Source organism: Cyprinodon tularosa, unplaced genomic scaffold (assembly GCF_016077235.1).
Source record: "Cyprinodon tularosa strain WSP-4 unplaced genomic scaffold, ASM1607723v1 ctg496, whole genome shotgun sequence".
Taxonomy (NCBI): domain Eukaryota; kingdom Metazoa; phylum Chordata; class Actinopteri; order Cyprinodontiformes; family Cyprinodontidae; genus Cyprinodon; species Cyprinodon tularosa.
Window position 1 is genome coordinate 430,034 of NW_024039225.1, and position 14,645 is coordinate 444,678.

Sequence of the window (14,645 nt, forward strand, 5' to 3'; positions counted from 1 at the left end):
TCCATCCATCCGTGATGTGAAAGGGAGGATTAAAGGATGTAATTACAAAACACATGGCAGTATGTATGGCTAATTTTTTTAAATAACAACTTAACAACTGACAAACATATAATTTATCACATAAGTTAATAATAGTTTTTTTTTTGTTTTTAAAAAAAAAACCATGTGGCATTCATTTATTTCATTGTATATTTAATACTTTAGTTGTCCATCTATTCCTCAGTGTTTAAAATTACAAATCATTATTAAATTACAAACGTCCAATACAGAGGTTTATTTCACGCAGAGGGGGGAAAAAAAGCAAAATGAAAACACATTTGTACTTTATTGTAACATATGTTACAAGAAATACAAAAAAAAAAAAAAACAGGCTCAGAGAAATTGCAACTTGTAACCTGATCGATTGGCGAGTCGAGCCGAGAGGCAGCCTGTCCATACTGTGAGATCCGTTTCTCAGTGTCAGACCAACAACCCAGAATAGCAACGCGTGCGGCCACCGAGCGAGGAGATGGAGGAGGAAGTGGTGGATTTAACAACTGTTGATTTTGCTGCTTCTGCTGCTGTTGCTGCTGCGGAACCAACTACCTCTCAGTCCTGGCTGCATGGTGAATATCGGACAACCATAAATTGTATTCTAGATAGTAATTGTAGATCAGAGTGCATATGTATATATTATTTATATATCTATGTAACTCATTGTTTTATGTCAATTAATAAAACAAAACCTGGTAATTAAGTGCGTCTATCGGGGTATCAGCTCGATTGTCCATTCAGTGTATGTCTTAGCGGCTGGATTATTGGCCGCAGATGCTTGAACTGCTGGCGGCGCATGTCTGCAGCAAAAACACAGACAAGGAGCGTCTGTGTGATGAATGGAAAACCAGACTGGCTCTGCTGTAAGACAGCGGTGATCGGATAACCTGTTGAACTACAGCTGTCAGTCAACCCCCCCTCCCCCCAAGTCATGCAGGAATCACAAGCAAAAAAAAAAAAAAAAAAAAAAAACATCTAACAGGGGAAACGCATATTATCTAAATGAAAAGTGGCCTAATACACTGTCTGGTAGCTGATGAGCGTGTCTGCAGGTAAATCACCTCTGTCCTTAATATTTTTTATGTTAACCTACTTTCAAGCTTATGCTTCATATCTATTTTTTATTGGATAGACTTCTAATATAATTCAAAACTAACTATAAAACGATTTTAAAAAGAGATAAAGGCTTGGAAATGGAAACGTATTATTGTCTAGTGTGATGGAGAAGTCAGTTGTTTGTTACTTTCCTGTTTCAAAAAGTGATGTTCATGAGTTCTATTTTTCACATTATATCCCCACTCTCTTCAGCAGCAATTAAAATGCCTGCGACTCTACCGGTTCGACCTTGAGTCACATCTCCACAGCAGCTTTTCAGCATTGCCTGCCCACGGATTTCCAGTGTCTCGGTTGTTGAAAATAGCCCGGCTGCTCCCTGTCGTTATGGCTAATTCCTTAGGAACCGGTGGATCCAGTTTGATCCATCCCTCTCTCTTTCGCTCCCTTAACCAACTTGTTGAGTCTTTCCCTTCTCTTTGTTCCTGCTGCAAACGTTCGCCATGTAACCGTTCGCTCATAAGCCGCGTCACTTTTTTTTTTGAAAAATTTTTTTTTTGAAAAAACAAAAAAAAAAACAACGATCTGCTGAAGTTGGGAGTTTAGTTGACTGTAGGACGGCGTCGGTGTAGCTTTTAAAGTGGAAAAGTTGAGAGGGAGGAGGGGGCGCGCACTTTAGAGGCTCTCACACAGCGACAGTCACCTGTAGGAGACTGCAGATGCGCACCTCGACTCCTTAACTTTGCGCTGCCTTTTTGAACTTGAGCTGTAGAACATAATTCCCTTCTCTTTTTTTTCCACTGGATTGTTACATGTTGATCTGGAGAAAAAGTTTGAAATCTCACTGGATAAATTAGGTAAAGTTGAATTTTAATATATATTTTTAAATTATTTGTATTGCTTTGTAGGGAGGTGGAGACAACTAACCAGCACCCCTCCCTCCATCCTTCACTGAATTACAAATTGTTGCACAGTGCAGCGACTTGTTTGAATGTAACTCGTGTGAACCCAACTTTCTTATATATATATATATATATAGCTATATAGCTATATATATCTATATATATATATATATATATATATATACATCTATTTATATACATATATGTATATAAAGTTGTATATATATGTATATATGTGTGTGTCTGTGTGTGTGTGTATTTCTTTCTTCAGCAATAAACTTTCAATTTTCCTGCCAAATAAGCGTTTCATGTACTGCACTACAGCGAATCTGAAACTATTGTTTGCCAAATTGGTGCTTTCACTATACAGCTTCGCTCTTTTTGTGAAACTCGTTCAAACTATAAGGAAAATGACAAAAGCTTGAAGCCTGTTTGCGTTAACCATGTGACTGTAATTAGAAAAGTGAGAAAATGTGTAAGATCTGAATCATTTTCTTCCTATTAATAAAGGGTTAAGTTTTTATGCTTTTCAAAGAAGCCAATAGCAATGCTGTGATGGTATAGCATTTGGCTATGGAGGCCAAAAAAAAAAAAATCTTTCAAAATTTCTGAAAAAGTAGTAATGCTTATATGAGACAATTCTGATCAATACATTCACTTTTATATTTCATTAAAGCTAAGAAATAAAGACATTGTTTTTACCAATATAAAATGTTACAATTTATTATTAAAAAACTATAGCAGTATATCGTAACTGTAATGACAGATTTATAGATTTGTATAATAATAAGTTCTACAACGATATTAAGCCTCAATCTAAAGCTACAAACAAATGCAGTACTTAGTCTAATTCCAAGTAATTTATTTCCTCGTGTCCTGTAATATTAATTCTTCACTACTGGAAAGCAGTAGGACAAAGCGTGTCATTATTTAAGTCAAAGGATTTTATATCTCTCACCCCTTGTTAATGATTTATGCTGATGAAGATGCTTGTCAATGATTACATTCCCCCCCCAAAAAAACTCATGTTTTGTGCATTTTTTTCTATGACTGCTTTGTAATCTGTTATCTACACTTGTAAATTTAAATGTATTCGTTTGCCTCGGATACTTTGTATGTGAATTCATGGAAACTTACAGTACAGGAACCATTGTACGGTCAATGGAGTAATTTAAGTAGCCAACTACCTAGAAAAAGCTGAATTTAAAAAAGAAAGAAACAAAATGAACTAAAACGTCATTTTGCAAGTTTATTGTAGTTCAGATAATGTTATCGTCCACGATTACCTCTGTACAACACAAACAAACCTACTATTGTTTATTCATACACATAAGATCAAAGAAGTCGGTACTGCTAAATCCACTACATTGCATCATATCTAAGACTGAATTAGATGCTGTTTGATTTTCCAGGATGGAATTATAACTTTTGGGGGGAAATTGAATTTGTTTTGCAGGGCTAGTGTTGTAAGGCTATATTTGTTGTAAATTAGCGTTAGATAAACAGAAATGAATCAAACTGAAAATCAAATAAAATCTACTTACATATATATGAATTATGCATGGAATTTATTTTTGTATAAGTAAAGGGTTTGTCATTCTTAAATGGATTTGTGCAAACATAATCGGTTAAAATCAATTACTCCACTATTTCTTTCCTACAGAACCTATCAAGAGATGGAAATGGAAAGTTCCGAAGACTTTTCTGCAAGTAAGTCTTTAAACGTTTTGCACAACATTTCTTTTAGAAATGCAAAGATGATATATTGCTATATCTAAATATTTCTTGGGCGCTGATGTTTCTGATGTATTGCTGATTTGAAAATAAGAACAAAGAATATAAGCAATCACAAAACGACAAACATTTTAAGGGATTTTCCCCTAAGTGAAGGCTTTTTCCTGTTTAACCCTAAAGGTAGAAAAAAATGATGCATTAGCACATCCTGTTGAATGCAGCAGATGCTGGATATGTGCTTTGTGGTACTCCATTGCCCTTTGTTGGTTTCCTTTTGGTAGGTCTCTGAATTTCTCCCAACCCCCCCAGTCCCCCCTCCCTCTCTCCTGCATTTTGTTTTGGTGTGCATTTTTCAAAAACAGTTAGCATCTTGTTGATGACATCAATGGGGACTTTTAGCTTTTAGTTCTCCATTGGGGGTTTGTGCTCATTGGAACACTTGGCAGGCGGGCCGGTGGAGGTGGAAGGAGAATTGGAGCCTCCTCTCTCTTCATCCACCTGCGGGTTGCTTGTAAAAGTAGTTGCATGTAACAGTTAGCGTGATGCTGGATAATTTCATACTTTTTTAAAGAGCCCGATGTTTCAGATTCTCATACACTGATATACGTACACTGATTGTGTTTATAAAACTAACCATGCTAACCCATTTACTTTATGTTACATTATTATGGTTTTCCATCATACATTACCCACATTCATGCATTGTTTGACATATACATCCAATGTATATCTACATTTTTTTTGTATAGTTATCCAGTATGAATTTATTAATTCAATCATATGAAGTGTTAAGCTGTCGCTACAGTGCTTTTTTATCTTAACCCCAGAAAAGGATAAACGGAAACAAGACCAAGGGCCTAAAAAGTAAAAAAAGATTAACAAAGTGATTTTAATGGAATTCTGTTCTGATGTTACAAAGTTTGTTCATCGACACTGAGCTCAGCTATTATACATAACTATGGATAACCATGAATCACATAATATATTTCAATACATTTCCTCCTTGGAGAAGAGAAAGAAAAACATCTATCAAAATAAAATGTTTGTTTATAAACTCAAGAGAGTTTGAAATAGACCTATCTTGCTGCTTTAATCTTCAGATCACTACCTTTGCTTTAAGACTAAATGATCAATTAATGATCTTGGTCACTTGTCTATTATTGACTTATTTTGCCACTTCTCATTGGTTAACAATAGGAATTAAATGTATAGACTTATATTATATCACAAAAGGTTGGATGGTGAAATTCCTTTTGTAAATCTAATGCAGTTTGCTACTTGAAACTGCATACATACTGCATTCTTTTATTGTTGTTAAGATGGAACCATTAGGAAAAACAAAATAGTTAAAACAGCAAAAATATTTTTATTGTATTCTTATTTTTTTTTTTTTCCTGTTAATAATAATAGGTGTTATGATAAACAGTTAAGTTCTAGCCTCTGAATAAATGAACACTGTTAAGTAAAGTTGGGAGAATCTGTAAAAGAGTTACATTATAGAAATCAAACAGGCACATTCATTATTATTTTTGTAAGTTTGTACCTACTTTATGAATACACTTAGATTTTTAGGTTAACAGGTATCAGCTGTGATGATGATGCTCCAGTATTGTATTTAGGTCATTAAAAAGAGTGATTTTTAGACTTGAACACAAAGTAAGAATCGAACCAATTACCTGAAAATATTCGTTTTTTTTTTTACAGAAAGGAAGAACAACAAATCAGTCGTAAATGTACAAAACATGTCTTGTGGCCAAGACCATGGTCAAGCAATAGGAAGACTTGTAATAATTGTGATATCCAGATCAGGAACATCATCCATGATTTCAGTGAAAGTTAGACTGGTTTGAGGGGTTTTCTTGGTACTGATCCAATTTGCTACCTGAGTATGATATGGTAACTGCAGCCATTCTTTCATTAAAGTCTCTACAACAGTGGGAATAGTTGATTTTCTGAACTTGTAAGGCAGAACGACTCACCATACTGTTTGCTTACATAACCAGGATGAGAGAGACAGAGACAAAGAGAGGAGAGAGAGAAAGTTTGGCTAATTGTTTAAACTGCGTTTTGACAGGACGATTTATCGATATGTACGTCATCATTGTTTATTTCAATTATTATTCTTATTCAAATGTTGGAAAAATATCCAATTGCAAAACAGTTGCACATGTACTGTACATTATAGAAGAATGTAGTCCTTGAAAATAATAAGTAACATGGAACATTTCTAGTTCTCTGGTAGATGTATCCTGCCATGCTTTGACATGTAATGTATGGAGTTTAAGAATCAAATCAAGCACATGCAAAGTCACCAGAGTGGAAATTTGTATGTTTATTTGCTCTTTATATAAGTGATGGTAACAGTCTTTGTGAGTCAGAGTAGTGGTATGAGACATACGATCAGACAGTAAATATTTAGATATGGGACTCACCATTTTTGGTTTCAATTTCTGATGGAGTATAGTATTATAGAAGAAGCACATGAGGATAATAGGAAGGGGGGAAAAGAAAACAAAATAACAACAAAAACAACAAATCATTAAGACTGCAATTACCTGAATACACTAGACCTAAAGGCAGAATTCAGAAGTCAGTACTGGCTAAAAGTATAGTCCTTTGTAGAATTTTTCATTAGTGAAGTTAAAAGATGTGCTTTAATTAAATAGCTTGGTGATCAAAAGCTGAGAGTTCAAGATGTCTGTAATATTCTACACTTTTCTTTCAAGCTATTCTCCCAAAGCACTACTTTTCTCATGTCTTAATCATTTTGTCCTTGGTTCCAGTCGTTATTCTCTTCCTGAAACTCATACCTTTTTCTTACACTTCTGCTCTAGCACCACATTTCACACCCTCACAGTTACAATTTATCACACGCAGAATCATTCTCTTACCTCGAGTATATCATGGTCTCACGTGTTGATTTTGTTCACATTTTTCGTAAGTCAGATTACCAATGCAGATTAGTCACGCCCTATAGGGAAATTAAAATGTGTTTATGCATTTTATAAACAATAATACGTTTTTTGACAAGTAGCAAATGTGGCTAAGGATACCTTTTACCAAAATGGACCTGTAGGTGAATGACGAATGGCGTTTGAGTTTCTAATTGTATTTTTTATTCAGTCATGGTCCTTCAACACTAGGCTTCTCGAAGTTGGGGTTGGAAGGTAAGTTGGGGAATCAAAGTTAGAGATACTCTTAAATTAAGCTAAATGACAAAAATATTTATAATAAAGTATATCTGTGTCAAAAATCTGAAAAGTGATAAAGAAGGGGCTAGCTATCTGTTCTCACTGTATACTTTCAAATGACTTATTAGTAGTGTAACGTGTTCACACTAAAACTATAGTTTGACTTGCATTTGTTTTTTTTAAACATTATTTTGAGGATTGGCAGCTAAAACGATCAGGATATTTAATGTGTAGCTTTAGTTTTTATAATGTCTTTACTTTTACAGCTACACAGTCTATACATGAGACAGCAAGATAGGGAAATAACCAAAAATAATAACATGACCTCTTTAATAACAGGTCACATTTTTGGATGGTCGGTAGCAGGTTTCTAGGTCTACTCTCATACAAAGATTAAGTTCACTCCTAAAAGAGCAAAACAATTTCTTTTTTTAAGCCAAATGGATGCCCATATTGCTCCAAAATATATAAAATAATCAGATGGAGTTCATGTACACATGCTGTGAGTGGTTTTGAGCCATTTTCCGTACACACCTTCTGAGTAGATATACTGTATCGCGTGACCTGGCTTTAATCAGGTCTATTTCCATATTGCAGTTGTGCTTCCTACACATAATTGTAAAGACACATAATTTTTAAAAGAAATAGGTGGCTTTCCTCTTTTTAGATTGTTGAAAGGATGACTGGACTTACTATTCGGTGGCAGTAATGAAGTCAGCAAAAATGACACCTACAAGTTTCACATGTACACAAAGTTTCCTTTCCGTTTGCACATGAAATCATCCATATTTAGTACATTACTCAAGTAACCTTTTCCCTAGCAAGTCTTATCTCTTTTATTTTGATCTTATGGCTCATACAGGTTTTGACTCAACAAATATAGGACACCAACGCAAGTTTTCGAGTCAGTCCAAAAAAACCTTAAGCTTGCAGCTTCAGCCTTTTTTAACCCCTTTTATATCTACAGCAAACAGTGAAGAAGTGAAAGTCTTTTAAGTGCAGTAAAAACTGTTTTTGCCCCTTAAAACTATCTTTGGTTTTAATAATAAAAAAAATAAAAATAAAAAAAAAGTCTAAAGGTTTAGTATCAGACTTTGATAACCACCAAAATCTAGTTACAATGACTATTTCATTTATAAAATTAAAAGAAATCTAAAGTGACCTACCACTCTATGAAATACAGTATTAGTGACACTTTTTAACCTTTAGCCGCTAGGGATTGTAGATGTGAAACTTAGGTGTAGCGCCCCTGCAAGCAACTGGTAGCACTGCGCTATCACAAAATGAAACAGTCTTCCTTCATGTTTTGGAATCTGATAGCAGACCAATTTGGACCAGCATATTTTGAAGTTGAGGAGTTACTTGTGAAGACAGGGCTGCTGTTCCCACTCTGGATTAAATTCTACATCAGGAAACGAAAAATAGCCCTGATCAGATAAGTGTCATATCTTTTTTGTTGCCTAAACCAACCTTTTAGGGTTAGTTCTCATGTTTAAGGGGAGCTCCAACTGTTAGAAATCAGCTCTTTAGGTCACAAGGCCTATTTAGCAACATATCCAAGCCTTTTAAGTTTATAGGTGAGTTTTTTTTTGGAAGGACAACCAGCATGGAGCATTGATACATGTCAAGTACCGTATATTGACCTGAGAAATCTTTTAATATAATTCAAACTGATCTGGCTCAATGCTTGCACAGTTGCTTTAAAAGCCCAATTTATTATATTAAACTAGTTTATTTTGGTTAAATTTCACATGAGGTACCAAGACCTGAATACTGCAAGAAAATCTGCTATATAGCACCTTTCTAACAACATAAAGTAGCTATAAATCATGCCCTGATCTAAAAAAAAAAGGAATAAATTAATTAAAAAACAAATGAGAAACAACATTTCTTTCTTTATGGAAAGGGTTAAAAAGTTATCACCTCGAGGCACTAGCAATCCACACTGAAGGACTTTATCTATAAAAGGAGTAAACATTGAACGGGCGTGATCATTAAGGACCTTAACACATCTTTCCCCACCTGGTCAGTTTTGTACAGCATATGCTCAGTATATTATAAATTAGTAAAATATATGAACTTTTTGGAATGGCCTAGTCAAAGCCCAGACTTAAACTTAATTTGATTTGCTGTGTTGTGATTTTAAACAGACTGAAAACCCTCCAGTTTGGTTGAAAAACAGCAGCTTTACGCACTGACGTAAAAATTACATAAATTTTTCACAGCTATTTCTAGCAAATGCTGGATGCCTACAAGGGGTATTTGTTGCCTACAAGGGGGGCAGAGCCAGTTATCTGTTTATCTGGGCAAATACTTTTTTTTTATATATATATATCCTGGGTTTGGATAGCCTTTTTACTAAGTAAATTGATTATAATTGGAAAACAGAATTTTGTACAGCATATTCTTAAAGCTACAGTGTGTAATAATTACAGGGATATACAGTCAGAAATGTAATATATTATACATAACTATGTTATTTATCATCATCTACGAGCTCAGCCTCTTAACCTTAATATTTGCGTGGCCTTAGAATTCGTTATTTATAATTACATAGGAGCGGGTCTCGCAGCCATGGAGGCAGACATCTTTGCGCTACGGCAGCGCAGAGCCAACAAACTAGCGATTGCGAGATCGCCCATTACGCTCGAAAGTAGCTACGGCAAGTTGAGAGAGATGAACTGAGATGGTACTGAACACACAAACTAATGAAATACTATCTGTAAAATTATCTATGTAAACAAACCTCATCACTTGAGAAGGTAGGTGATGCGGACGTCGTGGAAGACATTTTGTCCCGTAACGCTCGCCGTACTGTTGGGGGGGGGAAGCGGTGGGGGGAGATGTTCATGTTGTTGCGGTCTGCAGTCTGGACGTTAGATGTCGCTGAAAATTACACACTGTAGCTTTAAGGTGTCTCCTGAAAAATTTTTTTTTATGTTTTATCAAGCAAAACAAAAAGCAAAAACTAAGAAAATCTGAAAGGGTCAGGTTTCACCATACTGTCCATGAACTAAATGTATTTATTGTGCATCTTTTCTTCACCCTATGTTGATCTGGGTTCATATTTTATAAAATGTTCCTCATTAATTTGTGGTCGAAATCTTAATGAATTATTCTTATTTTCACATTCAAAACTCTGACCCTCAAAGCTTTATAGCTGAGTCTGAAAAGCCAATGCTATGAGCATCTGTTAGCATCTGTTACCGAAAGCTAATGGAAAATCTATCTTGACAAATCTGGGCCACCCCTGTCTCTAGGACAGCATAGCCAAGGGATACCCAGGCTTGGTCACCTGAGATTTCATCCAACTCTAACCTGTGCAACCTGAGCTTAGACTGAGGGATTGTATCATGGACAACATCTCCCAGTAAGCCCCACTCTGTGAGGCTGTCATTACAAGTGACAGCTTAGCAAGCATTCTTTTTCTTTTATTATGTAAAAATTATAATTTCAAAAATAGCCAGTTTCAGATCAAATACCACAAAAATATCCTTTCAGAAGAAAGGTGGACAGCTTCCTTTGTTTCGGTTTTTTTGTTTTTTCTTTTCGTATTTTCTATTTTTTTTACACCAGTCTGTGGGTTTTTAATGATAGCTAACCAGGTTTCCTTTGGGATCTGACACCTGGGTCAGAGATAATGTTCACCTCTTGCCACTGCATTGTTTAAGTGACCCCGACGGAGCCAGGGTGTAAGAGGATAAGGGATCGGTGTGCTCTCCTCTGAGTGGACACTAAGCTGTCCACAGAGGATGCAATCTGATCTGAATCTGATGGACATCAGAACTGCATTAATGCATAAAACTGATGCTCATGTACACAGGGATGAATTCTTACTGGTCAGTTAAGTCTTTAATTAATGCAGATCTAATGATCGTGAGGAATTATTGAGGGTAAAGGTTTTCTATTCTCTTTAGCAGAAAAGGTTTGCTAAATGGATTTATTATATAATCTTTTAACTTCTGTGCTTTATCCCTATCCTTGTTTTCACAAAATATATTTTCAGGTTACTCTGTTGATGCAAATATAATCTATTTAAATATCTTAATTCCACATTCTTTAAGGATTAATTTTGTATTTGTCCCATATTCATGCTAACCTTATTCAGTACACTCTATATTCACTTCAATATGCATGTTTTTTTTTCTCAGAAAGCACTAATGTGTCTTTTTTTTTTTTTTTTTTTGCCTTGTTTCAATGCTCAGTAAAGATTGCTGTCTCTGTTTCCCAGGTAACAGCCAATGCTCTTCCAGTAAGGAGGACTCAAGAATGTTAGTGGATATGTCATCACCTCATGTACCATCACATCACCATGGTCCTAATTCCCCAAATGGTGAGCTGTCAGTCAATAAATATAATATCACATCCTGTTGCCAGAACCACTACACGATGCAGATATAGTGTCTTCTGCATTTGTGTTTTTTTTCTTACTTCCTTTTGTTGGGTTTTGTTTTGATTTGCAATAGACTAAAGATATGATTTACAATATTAGAATACCGTAATTAAAGTGTGATATTAGACCAGATAAAATAGAGCATAAATATAAATTTTAAAAAATGTTTCATGTGTTACAAGGCTTCATCCTCAAAAAGAGAAAATTATCATAGTTCATAAATCTTTTCTGTAAGCACAAAGCCAGCTTAGTAAAAATGCAGTACAATTATGCCAGACCTGTTGGTGGAGCTATGATGCAATGATGGAAACGACCCAGTAAAGGAACTAGGCATGCGCACAACACTACAGCGAGATTTGTGTGACATTCTGAGCATGGCCCAAGTGCATTTGTTTAGAAGCGGACCAGGAACGCATGAATCTCAGATAAAATTTCAGAGTTTTAAAAATGTTGGCCTATGGACCTCTAACATCCAGCTTCGTGGTGATAAGTGGGTTTTATAGTATTTTTAGGAATGCCCAATATTGTCGTATCTACCAATATCAGCTTTAAAACAAAATTTCAGACATTCGCCATTCTACCAATATAACCCACTGATATAAAAAGTGCTGCCTAAGCAACAAACAAGTGATGATTGTGCCCACACCCAAGTGATTCATTAGTGTGCCACAGGAGAGATGCTAAGGTGAAAATGTTGATGTTTTTTAAAATTTCAGAAACCAAAAGCCAAACTGCTATTTGATTTGACTGTTCAGGACAGGAGCTGGAAACCTAAATATGGTCCGTAAGTAGGCTGAGGGGAGTAATATCAGTATAAGTTATCGATAGTTACGTTGTGAAATGCTGGCATATTGGATATCAGCAAAACTTCCATTATTGTGCATCTCAAGTATTTATATGTTTAGGCCTGAGCTTGTCTTCATGTCAATGGGCCTGAAAATACTCTAAATAATTTGTAAATTAGTCATTTGTACATTAGTAATTAGGTTGGAAACATATTAAAATGTAAAGGGAGCTGAGTTTAAAGATGTCAAATTTTGTCAAAGAGATCAAATTTTTGTTAAATCCCTTTTTTTTTTTTAAATGTGTGCATTATTTTTCTTCTTTTAACTTTACAATCTTGCACCACCTCGTACTGATTTATCAGCTGAAATCCAAATGAAATACGATAAAGTTTGTGGTTGTAAGATGAAAAAATGCAAAAATACAAATTTGTATGCTGTCTCACTGAACCTGAAAATGCCTTCTGATAGGGCTTTGAAAAACAAAAATCCTATAAGAAGGTTTTAAAAACACGCCTTTTCATTTTTCATCTAATGGTATAATATAATAAAGATGGTAAATTATAATCCTCTTAGAGAATGTCATGAGTCAATCTTAAATAGAAAATTAAGACATTAAGGAAAGAGAGCTCAAAAACATCAGCCTTTGTCAAATGAATAATGCACAATTCACTTAGTGATTTGCGGTACCCGGATAAATAAACCTTTCATTCCATAACTTCGTTATGCACACACTGAATTGAAATTATTTTGCATTTACTCCTGTTTGACCATAAAAGAATGCAAAATATAAGAAATGTAAAAAAACATAAAAGATATCAATGTATAAAAAGGGAAAAAAGACTATTTAGACTATGAACATGGTCTTATAGTTGGAATAAATTACAAAACGAATAACAAAACTCCACATAACTAAAATGTGTTATCGCTGATATTGTAACGGATGATTAATAGAAACATTTATATAATGCAAACAAATACAGTTCATAACATAAAACTGAATATGAAGCCAATAGATTTCATGAAAAGAGCTGTTGCACAAAAGTGTACCATACTGAATCTTTGTGTAAAATATGGAACTAAGTCCAAAGTGTTAACTTGTTCCTGTAAGTCTACTAACGAGAAAACCCTGACAATCTCAAGCAATGTTACACTGAAAAAGCAAATAAAGAAAAGGGGAAATACAGTAAAATGAGGCAACTAACAAGTATAACAGAAACCTTTTCTTTGAGAGGCATGAATGCAAGATGGGAACATGTTTTCTGCGCTGTTTTTGTGTTATTTTATACGTCCTAACGTGTTTTGAATTTTAAAGGCTTTTTAAAATGATGTTAAATAATAGACCAGTTTACAAAAGCAAAACAATTTCAGTGCCAAACTTGCAAGCTCAAACAGAACATTTATGATTATTCATTCTACTTTCTATTCACTGAGAATGGAAGAGTAAAATTAAAGCCTTGGAGTCAATGACAGATTGGATGGTAAAGATAGCAGAAGTCTTCTTTCATCTGCCTTGATAATGTTTTATTGCTTTTAGTCCACCAATAATGGTATCCTTTGCTGTTCTTCATAGATAAATCATTAGGAACTCACATAAAACATCATTATACTGTAACTAAAAGAAAATATACTTTTATTATATAAATTTCTTGCTTCTTTAGTCAGAACTAATTAAATTAGAGTGTGTTTTTTCCTCATGTCTGTAAATTTCAGTCTCCTACAATGGAGAGACGGAAGCAGACACACAGAGCTGAATAGCAAGGACATTTAGGTCTTGTCTGTGTTGCCAGGATACAGCTGTCAAAGACAAGCCTCAGTTTCAACTTGGCCATTGGGATAAATGAAACGTATAGTTGCAGCTTGAAGATCACTACTTTGCAATGAAACAAAGTCTATAGAATAAAATCTGATCTTTGTGCTGTAGTCTGCTCCAAGTTTTGAGTGTATTTTTCTTACAAAGCCTGAGAGGCCATTTGATGAAAACAGTAAAATGGAAGGATTCAATGAAACAACAGCCACAAAGAGTCACACTAAGATTATTTCCACTGCAAAATCCTAAAACAGGATCTTCAGGATCAGTAAGTTGCGGTTAGAATGCGTTCACCTTTTGTTTTTTCTTAGCCAAATGTTGGGCCCCTTTTATATTCACTTTAAAACAAGGGAAAGACTTGCAGTGCCTACCTGATAACATATCTTCACTGGAACACGGAAATTTTGGAAGAAGGGAACAAAATCAAGTCTGTATGATGAGACAGATCACCAAGTTATGTAACAGCGAGAAAAATCCCCTGGGTTTAAGTCTTTGGAAAACACTCTTATCAAAAGAGAAAACTAAAAATATTTAAATGGATAGATTTCACTGATTCTTGAAACTTTGGCAAATACATGTCCCACTAAGAAAAGTGCTAATTCTGTTGGAAAGAAATAACATTTTCATGAATAAAAACAATCAAGGTTATAATCAGGGGGTCCTTTGCACAAATGCAAGGTTCTTTTAAAGTTTTTTTTATTTTATTGTTAATTTAATGATTATATGCTGGCCCATTGCCTATAAAAT

At 34.8% G+C, this 14,645-nt stretch overlaps 1 protein-coding gene across 3 annotated transcripts in view; it reads left to right on the top strand.

The window, feature by feature from the left end:
• Positions 1–447: 447 nt before the first annotated feature.
• ikzf2 (IKAROS family zinc finger 2) overlaps positions 448–14,645 on the top strand; it is a 30,459-nt gene continuing 16,261 nt past the window's right edge. For 2 of the 3 annotated variants that reach the window (XM_038302637.1, XM_038302639.1), the window contains exons 1-3: positions 1,642–1,943; positions 3,652–3,698; positions 11,145–11,246. In XM_038302637.1, coding sequence (XP_038158565.1) covers positions 3,665–3,698; positions 11,145–11,246 — 136 coding nt within the window. In that variant the 5' untranslated portion in view covers positions 1,642–1,943; positions 3,652–3,664. Of the gene's footprint in view, positions 606–1,641; positions 1,944–3,651; positions 3,699–11,144; positions 11,247–14,645 lie in introns of those variants that run through there. The other variant, XM_038302638.1, reaches the window with a different exon arrangement.